The 24,629-nt window shown below is 36.3% G+C and overlaps 1 protein-coding gene across 2 annotated transcripts in view; it reads right to left on the bottom strand.

Moving 5' to 3' along the window:
* WAC (WW domain containing adaptor with coiled-coil) overlaps window positions 1-24,629 on the bottom strand; it is a 56,449-nt gene that overhangs the window by 10,880 nt on the left and 20,940 nt on the right. Inside the window, exons 2-9 of one of the 2 annotated variants that reach the window (XM_010006968.1) lie at window positions 23,052-23,158; window positions 22,174-22,289; window positions 21,645-21,757; window positions 19,688-19,996; window positions 9,248-9,493; window positions 7,136-7,258; window positions 6,080-6,228; window positions 1,465-1,583 (exon numbers count right to left, since the gene is read on the bottom strand). In XM_010006968.1, the coding sequence (XP_010005270.1) occupies window positions 1,465-1,583; window positions 6,080-6,228; window positions 7,136-7,258; window positions 9,248-9,493; window positions 19,688-19,996; window positions 21,645-21,757; window positions 22,174-22,289; window positions 23,052-23,158 (1,282 nt within the window). The remainder of the gene's footprint in view (window positions 1-1,464; window positions 1,584-6,079; window positions 6,229-7,135; window positions 7,259-9,247; window positions 9,494-19,687; window positions 19,997-21,644; window positions 21,758-22,173; window positions 22,290-23,051; window positions 23,159-24,629) is intronic. The other variant, XM_010006969.1, reaches the window with a different exon arrangement.

Here is a 24,629-nt window from a genome sequence, read left to right as displayed (position 1 = left end):
CAAAAGGGTCTGTGACTGATAGCTATACCAAAATCTCACCTTTCCTTATAAAAAGGTCATCTCTTTATTAAAAATGTTTAGCTGGAGGCCAAGTTTAATTTTAGTTTTTGTATTTTAAGTCACAAAGATTTTAACAGCACCATCCATAATCACTAGAACTGGAGCTAGTACACTGTGCTATTATTCTACCCACAGATGAAAATGGATTGTAGGTTACATACCTACCAAAAATTGCAATCAAGCTTCTGTAAAGCAGTCAACAATGAAGAGTCAAAAACTTCTGACTTGCTTCTGTTTGTATCCTAAAACCAACCAGTACTACAGTGTCTCCAGTAAAGACAGTCTCTGGGACAGGACCACCAAGCAATAAGACAAAAAACTCACCCCCAAAAAACCCCAAATATAAACAAACTCCCCTCTCCCCAAAAAACAACAAAAAGCAATGGATTTTAAAATCTAACAGTAAGTTAGTGCATGATGACACATAACTGAAGGTCCTCTTCATTACTAGTCTCAGAAGGGCAGATAAAAGGACCTCACTATTTTATGATCTGGAAAGCACCACCATGTAGCTTTAAGTATGCTGACACAGAGTGTTGTTTTGTTTGTTTGTTAATATCATACCACATATCTTATTCAACCACTCTAAAAATCTAGCTTTTTGGAAGTGCAAAACTTTCTACATTTACTGGAATCTATTCTGATGATGCACTTTTCTAAAAATGGCAGCCTGCAAGCTCCTCCTGCCACAGTCCTAGATCATGACTCTATCACAGAAGAAACTTACAGCATTGGAAACAATATGATAAAGTGCACAGTATCCTAAACAATGAAAAGTCTATCTTCCTAAATGGAAAATTTCAGAGAAGATACAGATTCTAGCCCCACTTTGTAAATCCATGGCTACATGCTCCTATGTGAATAAGCTACATGCAACATGTGAATAAGGTGCAAGGTTGCTGAAAAAATCTGGCCAAGGAAAAGCATTTGTGAAAAACATTTAAAAATAAAGTTTCATTAAAGCAGCAACATCACCCACAAACAACAGTTCTTACTAACTTCAAAATCAAATTACACTACAGCAAGACACAACAAATATCTAACACTATGCAAATCAGAGTACAAGCATTTAATCCCGTAACTGTAGAGAAAGAAACAAACTCCAAACTCAGAAAACACAATACAAGGAAACACTTGTAAAACTGACTCCAGAGTGACAAGGTAAATACTAATTCTATTTTGCTTCTGTGAATGGAACTCTAGTGGTGGTCCTAAAATGGAGAATCTTCCATAACTAGCTCTGTAACAAAGACAATTACCTGCATCCTTTTGGTAGCAGCAGACTTAAATCACACATTCAATAAACAGAAAAGAGAGAATCCATAAATTGCAACATATACAACATATGTTGGGTCCAGAGCAAAACCAGAGGACGGCTGTATTTCAGTAAGTATTTCAATATACCTTGAGCGCTGAAGACTTCGTGGAGAAGCAGGTTCATGACCTGCCTGCTTGTCAGCTATTACCGGCTGCTGAGGTGCTGCCTGTGAAGCTGGTCCTTGTTTAACACCAGGGGTAGCAACCTGGAAAGATCAAAACTTCATTAGAATTCCTCCACACTAAATACTAAGTGTAATAACCAGAGAAAAAGCACACAAATTACAAGACCAGAGAGGTTTTTTGATATGTCTTTTGTTGACAGAATTTTTATACTCTTTAAAATGTGTTTGTTTTGTTTTTTTAAAAATCACCTTTAGTTCCACCATTGATAGATAGCAAGAGCAGAATTATAATGGTAACATAACATCTCTATCAGAAAGGGAAAAAAATTGTAAAGCACATCTACAGGTATGTTACTTCCCCTTCTTAATTGTTCTGTCAATTGTAAAATGAATGACTCAAAAAAAAGTCACCAGTATCTTCCTGCTTTTCATTTGTAGTACACATTCACATTTAAGACATTAAGACACAAGAACTGAGATACTGTTTTTTTTCTGTGAATTCCTGAACTGTAAGATGAAAAGACTCGTAACACACTAGTGTCTAAGTTACAGTAAATGCAGTTCAAGAAACATTTTTTTGCCCCATACTCTGCATACCCCTGTTCCTTTTAAAGTACTGAGGAACATGCTCCAAAATTTATCCTGAACTCTGGAAAATCAAGCTAACAATTTTAAGAAAGAAGGAGGGAAGAAAAATGGATTCTAGGGATCCATAATGGCAAAAAAGGTAAATCAGGCAGCCTGTCTGGCATTTGTTGACATCAAGTTGGTGCAGATTACTAACTAGTGGTCATCTGAACCTCCCAGAAATTCTCTCAGTTTCAGAAAGTGACTCCTGTGAAACAAATCACAAATGCCAAGTCAGACATTACCTGCTAAAGTAAACTCAAGACAAAAATTCATTTATTCAAATATACAGGAAATAGTAATGCAACTTCAAACGTACTTATACTCCTAAGAGGAAAAGGCACCTTTTAAAGTTATCACCAAAAGCCAAAAAAAATATATCTGAATAGAACATGAAAAAGTCACGCTCCTGGAAAGATAATGCAAGATCACTCAGTGTGTTGAAATCAACAAAATTACACAGTTGTCAGAGGAAAACAGTAACAATTCATAAATTGATTTTTGAAAGACTACCCAAATATCTTTATAAAATGTATAACACAACAGGCTTTGCTATCAATGCCTGAATTTTGTTTACCCTGTGAGCAGACATACCACTGATGCCGTTCAAACAAGAATAAGTACCAAGAACAGAAAAAAAACAAGGGCTAAAAAAAATATTCCATAAGCAACATTCTTCACTGAGTTTGACGTGTCTGTCTAACACAGGCTTTAGACAGTTATTTTGCAGAAATGTAGAATAGTTTCTAAACATACAACACAGGCACAGCTAACTAGCAAACAAAATGTGATGCCTAGGATCCAAGTCTGTGGCACCTGAGCTGCCAGGTGCATAATACCACACTTCCAGGCAAACAGACCAGCTTCAGTTTAAACACAGTCCAGACGTATTCATGCAGTCCTAAGTAACAGGCCCTACTGTGCAAATGGTACTACATTGTTCCCAGAACCAGTCCAAATATCTGTGACAGTGGCACTGGACTCCGCTTGCATGGTGCCAGTTCAGCTTCGGCTATGCTTGCTGCAGAGAAGCATCCTAAGCTGAAGAGTTTGTGCCCTGAAATCATGTATCCTGGTACAGCACCACATCTTGATTATGCATAATTCCCTTCAAACTCTTAGAACTGGATATGCTAACATGATTGACATTACCAAAGGAGTACTAAAACACATGTGCTTACACTGGAGCTATTACAACCTAAGTTCTCACCTCAATTCTATCTTAGGGAATTGAATTATATTAATACAAGAACGTCTCAGGAAAGCTCCTTCCTTACTAAACTGAAAAAGTATCTGCTGCTGAACTAGAATTTCTTACTTCTGGGACTAACACACATGCAATTCATATTAATATTTCAACAGCTCTGTTAGTTGGCAGAAGATTTGAGGAACAGAAAAAACTAAGACAAGCTCCTGTTCTCAAACATTGCTACTAATTTTATTTAGCTGATCTGTGAAGCTACTCAAGGTATCTGGAAAATAAAAAGGTTTTATGCTTATGATAACCCAGTGTAGTAAGGGTTACAACTCTATGCATGTATCAATAAAACACACAATAACCTAATTTGAAAACACCAGAGGTAAAATCCTGCATGTCAAGTCACTAACCACAGGCAATCACAAAGCCCTGTGTGTCACTGTAGATTCTCATATCAGACAAAGAATAAATTAACGACACATTTTTGTTGGTTTTTTTGGGGGGAGTGGCAGCCTTGCTGTAATTATGACTTATAAGGAACTCATCAACTTTTCTCAAACCTTCATTTAGCCTTGAAATTTGTTGCTTCTACTGAAAACCCGAAGGAAGGCTTGTGTGTCCAAAGGAATATTCAGTTATACAGTTGGTCTACAAAGACAGATATGCCCTACTTTGAACATGTGGCTTGCCTTCATATTCTCTTAAGGCATAGTTTACTACCACACCACCTATTTTACAGGTATAATGCTAGCCTTTTTACACCAGGTGAAAGGCAGTGGGTTCAAGTTTGTCTGCACTGTTCTAGGAAAACATCTGCAGCAGAATGATAAATGCTAAAGCAGCAAATTTTCTAAAACAAGGATAAATGTCTCAGGGAAAAAATATTCTGCTGAGCTGTCCTTCTTTCAAGTTTTCTTTCAGAAAGCACTGTAGATAAAGAAGATCCCAAAGGATTAAGCTTTTGCCAGGTTTCTAACATAGTGAATGAAAGTGCGAGACACCTCCTTTCCTTGTTTCAAGTCTACTTTTTGATAATTTCATTACTTGTCCCCTAGCTATGGGATGCGGCTGCACAGATTCAGGACGCACTCCAAGGGCAGAAACAAAAACAAGCAGGATTAGTACATACGAGGTTTATACAATTCATTGTACCACTGTCAATCACAACAGACCAGCAGAATCACCTATGTTTGTACCCATGAAAAACATAAGAAAATGAGGTATTTAGACTAGAATGAGGAATGTCATCTGTCCTCCTGATTATAAATTATTCCTTAAAGGTGTTCAAGACGTAAGAAGTTTTCTTCCAAACATAAATTTGAAAGAAAGTTATTTCATCTAAGCTGGGGGGAGAGATACAGGGATTTTAGGGGAGGATATCAAACAAGACTGGTATCACCCCAAAGTGTAGAATCACACTTCTTACACTGATAAGATACTAAAAACACTGAGCAACACACTGATAAGACTGGGTTAAAATCTGAGGGTCTCAAGGTTAAAACTAAGATCTGTACAATGAAGAGACAGGAGAAGTTCCCTTTGCATGACAACATTCAACCTCTGGGAGAGCCCCAAATCCTACTCAATGGGCTTCAGTTTTCCACAGCCAAAACAACACTGCTAACTGCTAAATTTGTTTTGTTTTTTTCAACTTGTATGAAAGGCCCAAGAATGTTATGCCCAGCAGCTCTACCTATCACTACAAAACTAGCTTTAACGTAAAAGGCTGCTTTCCACCAGAGGGTGCAAGTCAACAGCTGTGCCTTCAGTCCTCTTTAGTAACAAAATCCTCCTTCACAATAGGTCCTTTAACCCAGTGTCTCTTCCCATCCCTCATCTGTGCATCACTATTCTTTAAACAAGGAAAATAAACACTCTTAGTAAAACGTGAGGTTCATCTTAAGTGTCTCTAATTACATCTCCTTTCCCCTCTGTACACAGCAAAACAGAGTCTCTAATCTGCTGGACACAGAAATTCTAGAAATAAATACATAATCTCAATGTCAACCGTGTTTATTCCTCAATAACCCTGCCTCCAGGATATGGAATACTGATCTTGGATTCTGAAAAACACATTTCTCCTTTGAAGAGTGACCTAATAGAGGGATCACAAACACATTAAAAAAAAAGTTAAAAAAACACACAACAAAACAAGCCATGTTTCCTACTTTTGATGTTTTCTATTTCATCATTAGGAAGAACCTTACAAGCTATGTATTAGTAACAATGTTTCCTTGATTAAGGAACTAAGGAATTCTGAATGAATGGGGGTGAGGGGCTGTGGACGAAAAGGGACATCATATTTTTGACCTTGTAAATACCAAGAACATTTCTAAACCAAATTTGACACTACATTGGGTTAACTTGCCCAAGAACTTCTGTCCCATTCTAACAACTTTTTATTGCCTGAAGTCTGAAGAACTACATCAGCTGTTGCCTTTGGAGTAAGTTTTTGTTTCCATTCAAATATGTTAAAATACTAATCTCTTAGTATTATATTCAGACAGCTTCTGAAGGAAGCACAAGACTTTCCTCAAGAACAGAAAAGTGTACTAGAATTCTATGCTAGAGTTGTACTGCAAAAATATAGCCAGGCAGATGATTCCAGTTGCTTTTGCTTCTATTGGGAAATACAGCACATGTTCTATCATCCTATATATCGCTGTTAGCACATGGGCATACAGCAGCAACACTACTTAATATATATAATGGTTTCTTACAACAACATGGTATAAATCTGAAGCAGCTTTACCTTCTGCTGCGATGACACTGGTGGTGTAGTCATCAAAGGTTTAAGCGGAACGGTGTTAGTCTGAGGCGTGCTTATTCTTGGAGATACATATGATCGTGGTGATGAGGCATCAGATGTTAAAGACATTGGAGACTGATTAGACGGCTGAGCTGCAAATTAAAAAAAATACTTTATTTAATAAAACCATATCCTATCTTAAATGTGAATGAGGTTTTCTTTTGGCACTTTGCAGTATGCTGTATTAGACAGTATACAAACATTCTCAACTTCAGACAGCTGGGGAGCTGAGCAACTGGAACAATCCTAACTGAAGAACTGTGTTTTCCCTAAACCCTCCACTTGTAAAAACTTAGAGAAGGGGGAAAGAGAAGAAGCTATTATGTAGTGCTTTTTACACATGAAGAGACTAAATTTATTTCACTGTGATTCCTATTTAACTGAAAGAATGCATAAACAGGTTATCTAGAAACCCATTCACCCATTCTAGGCACCTACCAGCAGCCCCCCTTCCACGTTTTAATTTCTGGTTAAAAACTAGCATTAGCATAATGCTACTTACCTACTAAGTAACATGACTGCATTTACAGAATCAGTTTTTTTATTTGGAAGGGACCTTAAATTTAACCCTACCAGATAAATTCTTACAAAGCATTTATTCTAAGGCCTCCCCAAGAATCACAGCTGCATGGTATTACAAGAAGGGTGTTCAACCAAGGAAGAGTTGTGTTTTATATTGAACATTTAATCATCTAATTAAGGTTCAGAATAAATTGAGGGAATCTCACACATATTTCACATTACTCACACAGAGTTAGCTAACACACATAGAAAATCCCAAATGGTGAGACAGAGAAGCACATTTACTTAATTGCACGTCAGCTCCCTGCTCCCAGTGTAACAATTTCTTACCCTATCTTTGGAAAAAGAAGACATTCCACATCTACACTAGATGGCCAAAGATACAACAAGAGACAGATTCTTCAAGTTTCAATTGTATCAGCTTTTACAAAATGTAATGTAACAATTTTACGTAAGTGAAAAGAAGGCTCTGAATACCTTGTGTAGACAATTGTGCAGCTTGAGAAATTAGGGAAGTGATATTGAAAGCAGATGGTCCAGCAGTAAGAATTTTATGGAGTATAGACTGCAGAGAGGCTTGTGTCACAGCTGCTGTTAGAACTAAAAAGAAACATTACATTTTACTGGTAATTCTAAAACATCTTAAAACTGTTCAAACTGGCTAAATATATTAGAGGCACACTTCCTTTCTGATTTTGTTCCTTTCTCTACAATAGACAAAAGACCTAAACTATTTTTCAATGACTTAAACTCAAATTGTTATCACTTGCAATGTCAAATTAAGTCCTTCATTTAGAAATTTTCTCTTTCAGACAGTACACTAGAAAATCTTTTAGAAAATCACTTCAATTCTTCAGCTTAATCTTATGGATCAATATTAATTCTTGCAAACATAAAACCAATATTTGTTCAATTTGTTATTGTAGTGAGTAGAATGTGTTGTGGATTTTTTTTTTCCTTAAACTACAATTAAAAAGAAGCAAAAAAGGAGTATCACTTCAACTCACTAGAAGAGACAGGGTGGGGTGATTTTCTGTTCAAGGAAAAAGAAAAGCACTTTCAAGTTAAAAATCCAGACACACCATGTTTCTTCCTTAAAAGAAGGGGCTTAGCTCTCTCATCCATCACTCCTCCAGTTAAGAAAAAAATAAATTATTTTCAACCATTTAAAAACTGCACTACATAGGAAGAGCATCGTACAGTATGAGATGATGAGATCCAGCCTCTGAACTAATATTTTCAGAAAGGTCTACAGGCTCTGCGGGATACTTCCTGAACATACACCACCCATGCAAAAGTCTGAAAAAACTGACTCACCAGCACAAACACAGAATTAACTCTGCATCATGTGCCCAGTAAAGGCAGTCCTGCTGTGCAAGCTGAAGTCACTCTGCCCACAGAGACCTGCCAGCCAGGCCCTTATGCCATCACAATACTCAACACCCTTGTTCCAAGACAGACACAGCTGCTGCTCAGATATGGTGAGATAAAATGACTGGGAACTTAAATTGGCAGCTTTCTAATAAAATACAACTAGAGTCGATTAGACCTTTTATTTCTCAATAAAAGCAACCACAATACTCCTACTTTTTTTCACCCAACCTAGTGCGTTAGTTTTAAAAGTTTCTCCCTGCACAGGAAAACACGATAACTCACCTATTACTACTGAATTAAGCTGCAATACTGGCTGACTAAAAAGAAGGCAATTGATACCCACGCTCCCTTATAAACCATTGTAACATACCTAACAGGAGACTTTTAAGTAAAATTTTAGTGTTTTGCCTTTCATAGTTTGCACTTCTAGAGAAGTTGAGATAATTAACTTTAGGCACTACATGTAAATTCTTTGCTTCCAATTTAAATTGGTGATCAGTGCACACAAAGTTAAAAGAAACAAATAAAAAATCCTGTGCCATAGTCTTCATCAGTAACCTGCCACAACGGAGACACTACAGCAGATAAAATTAAATTCAAAATGTATCAACTCTACCTGTTCTTGCAATGAAAGGCACTATAGCTAGTTCTAAAGTTTCTTCAAATAAACTAGGCCAATATGGCAAAAATCTAAGGGATACCCCAATTACATGCATAAAATTTAACCTGCTAGCAAAATTACAGATGCTTTCTTTATTCAGAGAGGCTAGCATGTTCTGTTGAAGAAAAAAAGTTGATAGGCAACAAGATTTAAGAATCCCTAGAAGTTTCAGTATTTGCAAACACATTATTAGAATGGCAGCACAAACCACAGAAAACAAAGAACATTGCACAAAACAAAAGAACAAAAAGCTCTGACTTAATTTTGTGCAACAGATGAATGCTGATACAGCAATTACATCACCAGTCTCAACTAGACTGTTCACACGTATCAGCATATATTAGCTTAACAACCTTAAATGTTACTTGGCTAACTTAAAAAAGTTTAACAGAAAAAAATCCAAAGAACCACACACAAAAACAATCTCCACTTTATCTAAGGATTCATTTATTGAATTTGCTCTTAGTGTAAGGCTTACATTTACTGCAGCTTAGTAATGAATAATATGCTTATGTGTGCAAATTAAAGATTGCAACAACTTAAAGAATTCTTACCTTCATTGATTTTGGATATATCTACGCTAGAATTATTAAGTTGCAAGGTGGCTTGCAGAGCAGGCAGCAGCTGTCGAAGAAGATTTGGGTCCTGAAGTAGCGGAGGAATTGGTGATTGTGGGACAGGTGAGACAGGAACTGTAGGAGCAGATGAAGCAGGTGCAGAAGCTGGATTCAGTCCAGATGCAGAAGACGTAGAAGGAGTTGTGCAAGAATGGGATACAGACTTGTCCACAGATGCAGACTCTGAACAGAAGACAGACAGCAGTTTTCACTTCCCCCATAGCATAACCTAACAACTTCTCATTAGTACAATATTCATATTAAGTTCAGAAGATCAAATCCTTAACTATTGTTATAAGAAAAAATGATAATATAACAAAAATTAAAGATATTTAATATCTAATGTAATTTACACTACTTAATCTAATATTTACTAGGAACATACAAAAAATTTGCCATTTCAAGATACTGGACTGAAAGCTGCCAGCATTATGAATAGGAATTTTTTTCTCCCTAATTTTTAGGAGAAGTGTGGGCCAAAAATTAGTGATTTTTTTCCTTTTACTGTGCATATACTCATATTCTATTTTTTTACTCAGTATTGCATTTTTTTTGAATATGCTATGAACAAAACCCTTATAGTCCATGGACTTTACATATAGGCTAATGTGTCCAATTTGAGAGAATGGTATAAGCCATGCTTCATTTATTCAGAGATCAGACTATAAATAAGCTACAAAATAAAGACCAAAGTCTATCATACACAATCCAGCTACAGTGCTTAGGATTCCTAGATAGGATAAGCAGCTGTGTTACAAATGTAAAACAAAGCCATTACATCCCACAGAAGAGTGGAAAAACTTCCAAAAATGTATCTGCCATAATTGATTTCAAGCTTGCTGGCTTCTCCTGAAGCATCAAGACCAATATCCTCTATTTTACTAATCTCATTTTAGCAAATATCAACACACTAACTACAGAACTGCTTAGTACTTAAAGCCAATTACATGGTATAGCAATTTGTTCTAATTAATGTGAGCTATTTAAATAATTTTAAATTTGACTTCCAGTTAACAGAAAAGTTTATCTTCAAGTACTATGGGGATCTCCATTTACTACAGGTGTATCATCAGTCTCTTCAAACATCCTTCCTTTAAAAAGCCTGGACCACTGTATTTCAACTTTAGCTTCCCCTTCTCTCATCCAAATTAAATCCACCAGGGACTCAAAAGGCAGTCAAGACCAATGCCTCTTATAGCACCAAACAGGTTGGATGAAGAGTGGAAAGACACCTATACATCCAAGATCTCACCTAGGATGCTTGCCCATAATTTTGAAGACCTGGATTTTAAATCCACCTCAAATTGAGCAGAGAATGTCAACATGGATATACCACATTTCAGAAAAAATCTCAAAACTAAGTGGCCAGAAAACTCTTTTACTCAAAAGCTGCATTTCAGGTTTTTTTTCCTTTGGAGTGATGGTCAAGGTAAGAAGAAGTCAACTTTTAGAAAAGAAGAAAAATTAAAAGATCTAAGTACACTATGTAAAAATATAATGCTACAAAATTTCTAAAAATGTTTGTTTTCTGACAACCTTCATTGCAACTTTTGAGACTAATTTGTAGATGAACTCTAAAAAAAATAAAGAATTATTGGAGTATCAATAAGTAAATGAGATAAGAAATCTCAGTTAAGAGAAAGAGGACTTTGCTTTCATGCAGAAATGATGAAATAGCTCTTAATATGTCACAGATAACTCCAAAACACTCCCTTCCAGACAAGTAGCTGAAAAATCTAAACCAGAATAAACTGCTGAAGAATCCAAATTTGACATCTTGCAAGGATGCAACAGCCAGGGCACCCAGACATATTTTGATGTTTCAGGCAAACATATTAAAAAAGAGGTGGGCTTATCTAGTTACAAGCACCTCAGGATAAGGAGTTGATTTTCAAGGAATGTAAAGGGGCCTTGTCATTTGGCCAGGAGCTTCATAAGAAGAACTTACAAAGGGACAACATGTGCTATAAAGTCTGAAGAGGAGAAAAAGCAGTTACAAAATTTTAATCTGGTTTTCAGTAACATATGACTAGGGCAGTTGATTAGGTATTAGTTGTCCCCCCCTTAAACCTGTAAGTTATTAGTAAAAGCCTCTGCTACAGAAGCATTATATATAAAAATCTTACATTATGGTGTTCAAAGTAAACTTATTAAGACAAGACATATCAAGAAAACAAGAATCTTACCATACTAAACAAAAACATTCAAGTTTTAAACTGAACTTGGATCTGTCATAGTCCACCCAAGGATGACATACAGTGGCAGACAAAAGCAAGGGAATTAAGCACAATGGGACATGTTAGTACAGTCTCCTATCCTACAGTTCTGAGAACGTGATGAAAAAACCCAAAACAATCAACCAAACCCAAAACACAAACCAAAACTCCCTAATTTAAAAACAAACAAAAACAGGGAAAAAATACTAAGCAACTACCAGCACTAATTTCAAGACATATTTAAAGTAGTTAAGCTTGTTTTCACAGTTGAATTATTTGAAGCAAAGAAGCAACTTGGTACTGGATTATTAATGCAGACAAGGAATACCTGATCTTCAACCCACATCACCATACCAAACAGCTGAAAGGATTTTTCACCTATGCTGCAGTTTCGAACACAAAATAAACTGAATCAAAGGCAAACTCAAACCAACAACGCAGTGAAGACAAACCTTGAGACCAGCTCTGTGTATTTACTCATTGAAAATCACTGAATTCCAAGAGGTCTATAAGAGTACTTTAGTTTGGGTGAGCTTTTCTTCTATTAAAATGCAAACTGAATTATACCAAAACAACACAAACTGTTGATTCTTTTACACATTATGCAGACACTATTCTGTAGCTGGTTCATTGAAGGTGTTTTAAGTATGTGTTAAAATATACCTGTGAAAGACTTTTTTTTTTTTTTTTTACAATCACCCAGATGAAACACTTAGAGAAAGTTATGTGAAAAAAGGATGGTGCCTAACACTAACATTCTGATATTTTGGGCTAACATAACAAAACAAATAATTCAAATGTTATGAAAGAATACATCTCTATGATCACAAATATCTACATGTGCATCCTGTTATAACTTTGTGTTATTGAACATCATAGAGGACAAAGAGTACAATGGATGCTCAGAACATCACTGCACTTCACTAATTAGTAATATAAGTCATTCATAGTGAAATAAAGGGTATAAACTTGTTTCTGTAAAAAAAAAAAAGCTGTAAAAAGTATGTGGAAATACAAGTATTTCTTGTTTGTATTAAGTAGCCTGAATGGCTATTCTCTACAAAGGGAAATTCCTTTTGTGATGAAAAAAAAGCATACTAAAAATATCGACTACAGATTAGTTAATAATAATCACAACTTCATTACCTTAATTTAAATGAACCTGTCTTACTCGATGGCTTCCTGACTGGACATTTGATTTCATAGAATAAATCCAAGACATACTGCTGATAAAATGAAGCCTCTAAATATTTGCACATCCATTTTTGTATAATATAACTGCAAAAGTTTAAAACTGGTTTAATTTATGATGCTATACAGAACTTCCAAGTTTCGCCTTTCAAATTAACACTAGTCAAACCTCAAGATAAAATGTTTGTTCCACAAGAATCCTCAGTGAGGTGTGCACATTTCCCCTTTTTCCAGAAAAAGCAGAAACTTCCCACTCTCCTTGTTTTTCCTCCCTAGTTCCCCTTTTCTGATCTGCTTTGAGAGAGTGTTCCATTGAATATTTTGCCACACAGTAAAGTTTACTTTTCAACATTTAAACGCTATTTCCTAGTTTCTAAAACATTTTCTAGGATTTACAAAATATTTTGAATTATACAGTTCTGTAATTCTTAAATGCATTTGAAGCCTCAACAGTCACGAAACACAGTCAAAATAAACATGGCATACTGAGAAAAGCTGAGCATCTTCACAAATCTAAGTCCTTTAGCTTTACAACTCTTATACACTGGTCTCTACAGCTGTGTCAAAGTAACGTCACATTCATTAACAAGCTAAACTACAGTATTTTTGCAAAATGAAGTTTATAAGTGGCTGTCAATCATAAACCTAATTTGAACCATTAATACATCCGCCTATTTTTTAACCTACTATTTATATTTTTCAAACAGAAAACACAAATTGGGTCTGTATGTGCAAACACACAAAATACAAATATACAAAAAAATATTCTTAAAAAGATGAACTATGCTGCAAGGCCTGCAGAAGTCTCTGGGACAGGGCAATTCTGCAGCCTCTTCAGTGTCAACACCAACTTCCATACATATGCTATGCAAATAACTCAGCAACCTCACATAAAATTTCAGCTATCATCATGAAAATCCCAAGGAAAACTTTAAAATTAAAAAAATTATTAAAACCAGAAGCAGACCATATCCTGCTGCAATCTTTTGAACTGTCAAAAACTTTGTCAATGGAAATTTAATTTTAGCTTTTCCTCTGAATAACAAAGCATTATTTTTTAAAGACTTCTTTGCGATTTTAAAAAATAAGAATTTTCACCATTTTTTCCACGCTAAGCTAAGCACAATAATCATGTTTTTGACTTCTGTAGCTTTTAAGAAAACTTCTGCAAGAAAAAAACAAAACAGAATTCTCTTTGTTGTGACAATACGAAAAAACAGTATGCCTTCTGACAGGAGGGAAACAAGTGGCCAGATGGCAAGCAAAACCTACCAAAAGTCGAGATTAAGTTAATGTGAAGAAATATTATTTTACCTTAAAATGGAGCAAAACAAACTATTTATAATGAAAAACATGTTTTTAAGACCACAATTATTAGGGAATACCTTTCTATTAATAAACTACTTCGCTGGAGTGTGACTTGGAATCATGTCTTTCACACAAAAAGGAAAGAAGTCTGAGTTATCAGGCAGCACTCTCTGACAAGAACCAGTGTGACAAACATAGAATCATAGAATCACAGAATCATAGAACCATAGAAAGGTTAGAATTGGCAGGGACCTTAAAGATCATAAAGTTCCAATTCCCCCGCATGGGCAGGGACACCTCCCACTATATCAGGTTGCTGAGAGGCCCATCCAACCTGCCCTTGAACACTTCCAGGGATGGAACTTCCACAACATCTCTGGGCAGCCTGTTCCAGTGTCTCACCACCCACACACTAAAGAATTTACGCCTGATCTCTAACCTAAATCTCTCTTCTTTCAGCTTAAAACCATTACTCTTTGTCCTCTCACTACAAACACTTGTAAAAAGACCATCCCCAGCTTTCCTCTAGGCCCCTTTCAGTTAGTGGAAGACTGCTATGAGGTCCCCATAGAGCCTTCTCTTCTTCAGGCTGAACAACCCCAACTACCTCAGCCTGTCTTCATAAGAGAGATGTTCCAGCCTTCGGATCATTTTCATGGCCCTTCTCTGGACACATTCCAACAGGTCCACATCTTTCTTGTGCTGGGGGCTCCAGAGCTGGACACAGTATTCTAGGTGAGGTCTCAGCAGGTCAGAATCACCTCTCTTGATCTGCTGGCCACAGTTCTCCTGATACACACTAGGACCTGGTTGGTCTTCTGGGCTGCAATTGCACATTGGTGGCTCATGTCCAGCTTCTGGTCCACTAGTAGTATTCCCAGGCCTTTTCCTACATTGCTGTTCCTCAAGTGTGTCCTCCCCCAGTCTGTATTCATATCTCTGGTTGCCTCGGCCCAGGTGCAGGACCCTGCATTTGGGCTTGTTGAACCTCATGAGGTTCACCTGGGCCCACTTCTCCAGCTTGTCTAGGTCCCTGTGGATGGTATCCTGTTCCTCTAATGTATCGACTGCACCAACCGGCTTGGTGTCGTTGGCAAAATTGCTGATGGTGCTCTCAATGCTACTGTCAATATAATTAATGAAGATATTAAACAACACTGGTCCCAGTATGGACCCCTGAGGGACACCACCTGTCACCATCTTCCATCTGGACTTAGAGCCACTGACCACTACTCTCTGGATGCGACCAGCCAGCCAGTTCCTTATCCACTGAACAGTCCACCCACCAAACCAGTATCTCTCCAATTTAAGACATGGGGGACTATGTCAAAGTCTTGCCCCTGGTGTGCAGAGTTATTCAGGCACATTGGTGTGACAGAAGTGAGTGGTGAAAAAAAGAAACAAAAAAAGGAATGGCATTTTTTATGCCATAACTTCCTTCACAGTTCTCCTGACAACTAAAATACTAGTACTCCCTATAAAACAAGGAGTTTAAAATACTGCACTATACATATATACATATATCTTGCTTTTCCTCTGCCACATATATGGGCAGTGGATTTATTCAAGAAAGATTTTTTTTTCCTAATGGCATGGAAATTACCCACTACTGTTGATAATTTGGGAATTACCCAATCAATGTGATCCTTTGAGTATTCCAGTATCTTTTAATACTGATATTATCTTTTAATGCCATTTAAAACAAAATCCATGCATCCAAAGTTATTCAATGCTAGAACGTTACCCAATCACTCTACTGTGAGTTGAGTTGTACCTCTGCTCTCTTACCAACAGTCAGGCATGTATGCTCTGTGGGAGGAAAACTGCATTACAAACTTTTCAGAAATTCAATGCCTTATTGCCCCATAAACCTCCTAACACATTCATCTGTCCTGAAGTACATTAAGCCTATAGTCCACAATCAAAGCTCTCTGAGCAGTGACAATCACATCTACTTTTTTTACATAGTTTGGTTCTGATCTACTAAGGACCTTAGGCCACATAAGTACATATAAATATTTAAAAATAGTGTATTTTGTAAACACATTTGGCCAAATGAAACTACAGCAACAACAGTAACTTGAGTTCTCAAATACACTCAAATAATCTAAAATACAACAAATTGTTTATTTTTCTCATTTTGATTACTCCAGTCTTAAAACTGAATTTTTTACCTTTTAACTCTGCTGCCAAAATAAATGTAACAGAAATGCTCAACAAACAAGTATAAAATTACTGGAAGAAACCTCTAACAGTCCTGCTATTGTAATTTTTTCTAACCACTGTATGAATTGAGCAACAGATTTAAATTGCAAAACTCGGCCAAAGAAGATGCAATGATACCACGAGCAATGTTAATAACTGACTGCTAAAAACTAGCATGTGTTACAAGTAAGAAAATCACAGGGTGAGAAAAGGATGAGGAGGAAGCTCAGCTGTCACTGGCCAACCACTTCAGTTCGTCAACATCAAGGTCACAACCCATCCAGCATTGCACTGGCCAGCTTGCTGAGTTTTGTCAGAAACATTTTAGAGTATTGCTGAACTAGAAACAAAACTGCTGCCTGATGGGACTTGGAGGAAAGATGTGAGAAGAAGTATCCTACAGACAGACACACTGTTAAGATACAGACAATACAACGTTTCGTTCAGTAACTGAATTAGAAATAGGAAAATGTGATGTGCCCTACAGATAAAGCAGCCAAAAAGTAGGAAAAGCAACCCCACACTTTACCTGCATAAAGCACTCACAGTGAGCACAAACAGAAGCAGCAGATTCTGACTGGAACATTCAAACCAAAGGGTAGAGGTCAAATAGTTCCCCAGGAACTCTCCACTACTGCCAGCCATTGAGGGCAGAGGACTACTGCTAACAGCTGAGCTATAGTTCAGCCAGGGATTTTATTCAATCTCCTTGTGGGACTACAACATACCCCTGCAGCAAAAGAGACTGAGCTGAAAAAACTGTTGTTGTTGGTTTTTGTGGTTTTTTCTTCTTTTGTTTTTCACAACTATTACTGCATTAAAAAAATACACACTAAGAACAGAACTATCAAAACAGTGGTACATATATGCTGCCATAAGGCTGCCAGCAACACATTGACAAGAAGCAAGAACTCATTTAGGCAAGGACTAGTGCACATACTATTCAGTCATTTGGACCAAGCTATTTTTCATAAGCAAAAACCACACCTTTACTTGTTTTTAGAAAGACAAGAGAGGGATGGCACAACTAATGAACAGGAAAAGATCAAAGGCTGTTTGCTCTACTAGTGTAAAAATAAACTCCTCAAACTATTTTCCAATTCTACAAGGATACTTGCAGAAAATCATTTGAACTGAGTGTCTCAGGACAATTAATTTTTTTTCCAATTTGTATAACAAATACTTTTAAACACTGCATACCTGTGATACTACAGGTTCACAGTCATCTCTGTGAAAATGAGTAACAGAAGCAAACTACCCAAAAACATCCTAATGTACAGCACTGTTTACTCACTCCTTTAATTTATATATGTAAAATGCTACAGAAATTATACTGGTCAAATTTCTTAGTAAAAAAAAGTTCAACATTAACAAGAACAGGAAAAGGAAAGACTACTGAATATAATCTTAGAATGATCTCTTATAAGCTGCACCAAATTATTCTGTTTCTGTAAGAAGAGAGGTATTCAAGCAACATATGAAAACTCACATTTTCCGGAATAAGTATTTTAAGCCTAACATCTATTCTAATTCTTCAAATACTTACTAACTTCCTGTAATCCACCCTAAGGCTCAGGAAGTATTTTATTTGCTCACAATGAAGTGCACTTACATCAACGAGGCAAAAGTATTACAGATAATCTATCCATTTAAATGACCTAAACGTTAAAAAAACTACAAAAGAATATGTAAATTAAGCGATTATTTAATATGGAACCATCCATACTAACATGGATTCTAAAGTAAGGATTACAGTGTCAAACCACCCTCTGCCATAATTTTCAATATGCATACCCAACTGTCTGTTCTTAAATGATTGTTAGATATGAGAAACACTAGAACTCCCTGTCAACATTCGTAGCAGTTGTCACAATGGGATATTCTTTCAACTGTACTAGGGTTCAGTTGCTCATTGTCAGTGAAAGCAATTAATAAAGGTATACAGTAAAGCAGGGAAAGAATACATCCAGTTTGAAGTCTGGTCACATGCCAAACAGAAATCAAGTACATGCCGAAGTGAGTTAGGAACAAGGGTTTCCTTTACGTATATTTAAAATATAGTAATGAAAATACAGAAGATATGCTAAAGGAGAAAACACGTGACATGGATGTTTAGCACTGCTGTTTAAAAGTGCACCAAACTGTAATCAAAACAGAGACTGAACTGAAGCAGGTAACCCTGGTGTTCAGAACAAGAATGATGCATGAACTAGGACATCTTACTTCTTGCTTTACTGTGTAGAATAGAAAAAAGCTGGCTGAAAATCTCCTGTTCCTCTGTAGGCTATAGTCAACATTCATAATACCAGATCATGTAAAAATTGCACAAAGTCTGAAGGAAAAGATCTAAAATTTCAGTACATGCACAATTTTCTTACATTGCAGTATTTGACAATGTATGCTACTCTTTGGGTATTCTGGATGGCAAATACACTTATGTCTGTGTAAAAGCTGGAATTTTTAAATAAAGAAAACTGGAAGGCAAGAAAGCAAATGCAGCGTGTAAGACCAACATCAGACCCAAGTCTTTTTGGTCTTCTTTTTAGTGCTGCACTATTCTTCTGTAACTAGACAGACTTGCAAATATCAAAAGGATAACAAGCCATCTTTCAAACAAAGAACTGTGCTATATTAATGAAGAACAATTTTGAATTAAAACAAGACACATTTATTAAAAAATTGTTCTTTCCCCTTTCAAAGCCTCCAAAATATAACTTTCCTATACAATGTTACTAGGAACTATACCAAATTATCACATTATCACTAACACACATCTTCATTCTCACAATCTTCTTGAGCTCTTCTTTCCTAATAATGACATAAATCCAATTAAATACAGACTTCTGAAAGGTCACAAAGAATGCATAGTAAAGTCCTGATCTTCACTTGATGACTCTAAATGTTTCTGATACATCATACAGAAATACAAACTTCCAACAGAAAATCCATTATATCACAAGACACAGATAGAAACAGAATAGCTGTTACAGCCATGCAAAAAACTATTGGCTTTCTGTAAGAACTGCACTTTGTTTAGTGTCCATTTTGACACTGGCATTCCAAACAGTAATTGCAGTTCGTAAAATACAATGGTCCAAAATGACTTTCAAATTGTGTTTCCATGTTAAGAACTCAAATAATAACAATGATACAAAATAACATGAGGAAGGAAAAAAACTAAAATACGTCCTACTAAAATACATTTTTCATATTATTATTTGAAATTGTAATTTGCAGAGTAAGCCACTAAATAGCAAATACTGCAGCACCGATTTGAAGCTGTGTAACATATAGCAAACATGGTTTAAGGGGGAATAAACACATCAAAACAGCAATTGTGTCCTAAGCACACAAAACAGGAAAAATATCTTTACATTCTAGAACTAGCATATTTTGAACAAACAACACAACTGCAATGCATCCTATTAAGTACTAGAAGGAATTTAAGTAGACATACCTTTTCTCTCTGTTTTCTGTGCAGGGATGGAAGATGTGGATGTAGGCAGTTTTGATAAAGTAGATGCTCCATTAGCATCAAAGGATTTCTTTGGCTGGTGATCAGATTGTAGAGAAAATGGACTAGGAGGAACAGTGCTTGGGGTAGCAGTTGGATGAACTACTGGTTTGATGGGATGCTGTACTGGAGTAGAACTACTGTGAGTCTCTGCTCTTGGCAGTCTGTAGTCTCTGTCATTGTGCCTGCTCGTTTGAGATAAAATATTCTGTGGGAGCATACTACTGGCGTCACTGGAATGCTTGTCTTCCACTTTTTTTCAGGATTCCCCAAGTAACGGTGCAATAAGAAAAAAAAAGATGAAATTAGAAACCTGTCCAAGATTGCAGTGACTTTAATACAGCCGTACATCAACAACCAGAGCTGACTGAACTTCTTACAATTAAAAAAAAAAAACGGAAGAAATACCAGAGAAAAGGGAAAAGTTACACCAACCAAACCTCCCAGCAAAGGATTCCCCAAGTAACGGTGCAATAAGAAAAAAAAAGATGAAATTAGAAACCTGTCCAAGATTGCAGTGACTTTAATACAGCCGTACATCAACAACCAGAGCTGACTGAACTTCTTACAATTAAAAAAAAAAGCCTCAATACTTAGCATCAAAAAGGCAAAATTTAATTTCATTCACTAACAAAATACATCTCTGATCTTTGCTTGATTTAGAGTTCTGGTTAAGCACTGCGTTTTGGTGAAAGGCTGCTCTACAACAAGTGCTATAATCAAGTTAACTTTGGAAGTCTGCTAAAACATCTAAACCAAAATCTATTGTTTCCATCTTACATTTACCATGAAGAGACAGACTGTGCAATTTTTGTTTTGCTCACTGAAAATGCTGAACATCCAGTATAATATAAGTTTTGAACTCAGCCTTCAAAGAATTCCACTTCAAGACTCTTGAGTGCCACTACAAAGAATTTCCTTTAGTTGAATCAATTAAAGAAGACTATTTAATAAATGAGTGACTAATCTGCATTTGTCACACAATTACAGACTTTTAAAATACACTACAAAGGGGCCATACCAAGTAAATATAGAGACATTATTTTTATTCTTAGATTTTCACCTGTCACAAAACACATCGTTACTGCAATATGCATGCCTGCTAACTTTTTTGTAGGATACAGTATGTTTCAGCATATGCAGCATGTTTTCACCATACACAGAAAACCAGCCCTTAATACATCTCTGCTTTGTCAAGTCTCAAGCAAGGGCAGAGTGCGAAGGTCGGGAAGACTAATACTTTGTCTCCTCCCTTTAAATCACCCTGATAACTATGCTACAAATTCACCCAAATTACATCAGCATACAGAAGGAATCTCATAGTACAACCATTTCTCAGAAAAACTTGACAAAGATTAAAGCTAGGTATCAGGAAAAAAAAACCCAAAACCAACAGAAATTTATACACCAGGACAGGCTTTGCTAAGAATCTGGTCAAGGTATCCTTCAAAAACGCACACAAGCCCCTGAAAACCCTGATGATATAATCCATTAAACTAGGTTATCGTTTTCAGATGTGAAATCAGAGTTTTAGAAGAGACTTCTGCAACTCTATTAATAAAGCTCAGAATGTGACATTGACAGGTCTCAATGATCATAACAGTCCAACTATACCATAAACTGTGCAAGTTGTTTTAATAACTACCTATAATCAAATTAGGCAGTAAAAGCTGCAAAAAAGGAGTACCACAAAGAAAAGCATTAAGCAGGTGTTCCACTAGTAAAGGCTTAAAGTTACAAGAAGAAAAAATATTTGGAAGAGCTGTCTGTGCTATTCACTTCGGCCCTTTTTTATATAAAGGCAACAAAAACAGCTAAGGAAAGGAATTTTTAATATTTTAAGTTTGGAAAACAGCAATGCAAACCAGGCAAGAATATATTACTGAAAAAAACCACATACTTCCACTGGCAAACCCACTGGCAGCTGTCGCCTGCATCACCTCTCTTCTGTAATCCCTATCTTTGGGAAAACTGTTAACTGACATCTTGCTTGCTTCTTTTTGTCTCTGCTCTCTGAAGAAGAGAAAACACAAGTTAAGCAAGAACTTACATTATCTAGTAATATATAACTTTCTATGGGTGAAGTTACACAAGATGAATTAAACTATATTAAAAGCTTGCTGCTACAGACAGGATAGGCAAACTCCAGCCATTGCTACTAGTTCCACTCTATAACATTAAAAAACCAAACCAAACCAACCAAACAACAAACCAACCCCCCAAAAATTCCACCACAACAAAAAAAGGCCAAAAAAACTAATCAACTATACTTCCCTTATCAAGGGATAAAATGGGTGCCAGAGGTCATGGTAAGGGTAGGAACACAGGAGACTTGGACCACAATCTTTTATAGCATTTAATCTATTAGATAAGCTCAATTGCTCTTAAATGAGCTTAAGAATATTTGTTCTTTATACACACACATATACCTTTCCAGCCACTCTTTTGGTTTTTCCCATTGTGAAACTTCTGTTCGGCAGTTGTAGTAGTATTTTTTGCCTGAAGAGCTGATGTGTTCAGACCAATCATCCGCAGAATCGTAAGCCTTTAAAATACAATGTTGGACAAAAGACTACTTGAGAATTTTAATATACCAATTTAAAAGCTTCTACCATTTAAAAAATTATTTGGCATCCTCATATGCACCCTAATCACTGCTCTCCATTGACTCTAAATGTTTGTTTCATTTTGGTAGTTTAAAGATTTGACCACTACGCTCCTATTGCATCCTGCAATTGTTGACTCTATTTTGATACCATCAACCCTGAAACAATCTATTACTATGTTTAGCAGGATACAAGAATATCAATATTGATAACATTAGTTTTCTGCATCTTAAAACTTCCTAAAAAATTATTAGCTTTTCAGAATTTTTCTATACTTCAGAAATTTACCTATTTTACTTTCAGTGCCATTTTTAACAAACACCATCCTAACTACTAAAACTTGCACATAAAGTGTCTGAAATTCACAATATGTAACACATCTTAAATAAGTAAAATCATACTCTCTTCTTTACATCTACGAAGAAGTTCATGGGAAACATTTCCCTCTATATTTACTTCATTTAAATAATCTGGTATTTTAAAATTGAAGACAAGTACCTCAAAGCTTTAATGATTATCAATTAGAATAATTTTACAACATATAACAACTGTGGCTTGGATTTACAGACTTTATAAAGACTGGTGCTGGAAAACTCAGTGAAGCAGGTAATTCTACGTGTCGCCTGTTTTAGACAAATAGATGCAATACAGAATGTATGGACAAGCTGACACACGGATGAATATCAATAGCAAATACTCACTGCATCAGAAGTTTTGCTTGGATTATTGCTGGGATTAGAAGAATGTGAATTTGAACTATGAAGAGCACTGTGGTTATGTGAATTTTCTTGTGGAGAGTAACTGGTCCCTAAAGGAAAAAAGAAAGACTGTTCACCATGTATATTTTAAAAGAAATAAACCATCTGTATTCTAAGAATGTGGAAAGGAAAAGGAGAGGGGAGAGGGCAAGTTGTCCACAGCATAGTTCAGATGCAGAAGTATTTCAGAACATACACATAATACTTTTTCACACAGCATAAAGCTCACTTTGCCTTTCTAATTACAGTAATGCAGCATGTCCCTTCACTAGTCTTACCTTCAAACTACATTCCACTACAAACAAGTAGCCCTTATACTTTTTGATGGTTGGAGAAGTCCTTACAGATCCATTCAGAAATTAAAAAGACATCTCCTCCTCAACATTAAGTCCAAAATACAGAAAAAGAGGTTTTCAGTTCACTGGAGCAATGCTGCTTTCTTAATCTTTTTGAGGCTACTTGTAACTGGTACTAGGGAAGTACTTCTATTTATGCATATAAATTACTTTTCCGGCACCTCAGTCTCTGCAATACAGATATTAACATCTAGAATATCAAAAGCACTATTTCTCAAACCACCATCCGCTTCTGGCCTCCCTAACAAATTCTTCTCAAGGTAACACTTTTCTCCCTTGCCATGAAACACCTGAACACAAAAGAACAGATGGAAAATGAGATAATTCTCAACATCTCAACCCTTATTTCTAAGCAAGTAAAAATCTCCTTCATTCTTCTTGATATGATTTCCTCTTCCTAAGTTTTAAAGGTTCACCTAAGTCACACCAAACTAAGGAAAACCATTTTCACACGCGTTTCAGGGAAAAAACCTGTTTATCCCAAATATAACACACTCTCTGCCTTTTTATTCTTCTGCCTACTGAGAAGTATAATGATCTAAATACACAGGCAAAGTGCTTTGCAAATGGCAAAGACTGTATTTTACAGGCAACTACAATAAAGAATAGGCCACTGAGTGGACTGATAGGTGGGAGTTAATGTGCTGACGTTTTTTTTTTCCACATCTTCTGAGAGCCACACACAGAAAAGATGACTAAATGATAGATCACAGTGCAGAATGGGAGATGACAAAGCAAATTCTATCTTCTGAGCATTCTGACTAAACAAGTACTGTCAAAATAACTATTTCAAACGCATTCCTCCCTGCCTCTAACCCTGCAGGTTAGAAAAATGGTCCACCACAAAGCAAAGAGGTACACCATGACTAATCTGTTTAGTACCCTACAAAGGCTGAAGGCTGAGTTGCACACACGAGTTATTGCAACCTGAACCATCAGTATCTGAACCTTTTCCTACACTATTTTGGCTAAAACCAGTAATAAAAAACAACAACGCCCCAACCAAACCAACCAAAAACCCAACACAAAAAGTCTTGTCCTCACACACAACCTTCCACAAGTGAGACAATTAGTCCTATGCCAAAAGTATCTTGCATGCTTAGACCCAGATGGAACGATTTAGCATGGGGGTAACTTAAGCTTGTCAAACCAATACTTGCAACAT

The sequence above is a fragment of the Chaetura pelagica genome, unplaced genomic scaffold, assembly GCF_000747805.2.
Source record: "Chaetura pelagica isolate M959 unplaced genomic scaffold, ChaPel_1.0 scaffold17, whole genome shotgun sequence".
NCBI classification, from domain to species: domain Eukaryota; kingdom Metazoa; phylum Chordata; class Aves; order Apodiformes; family Apodidae; genus Chaetura; species Chaetura pelagica.
Note: the sequence above shows the minus strand (reverse complement) of the source record. Positions and strands in the feature narration are given on the sequence as shown.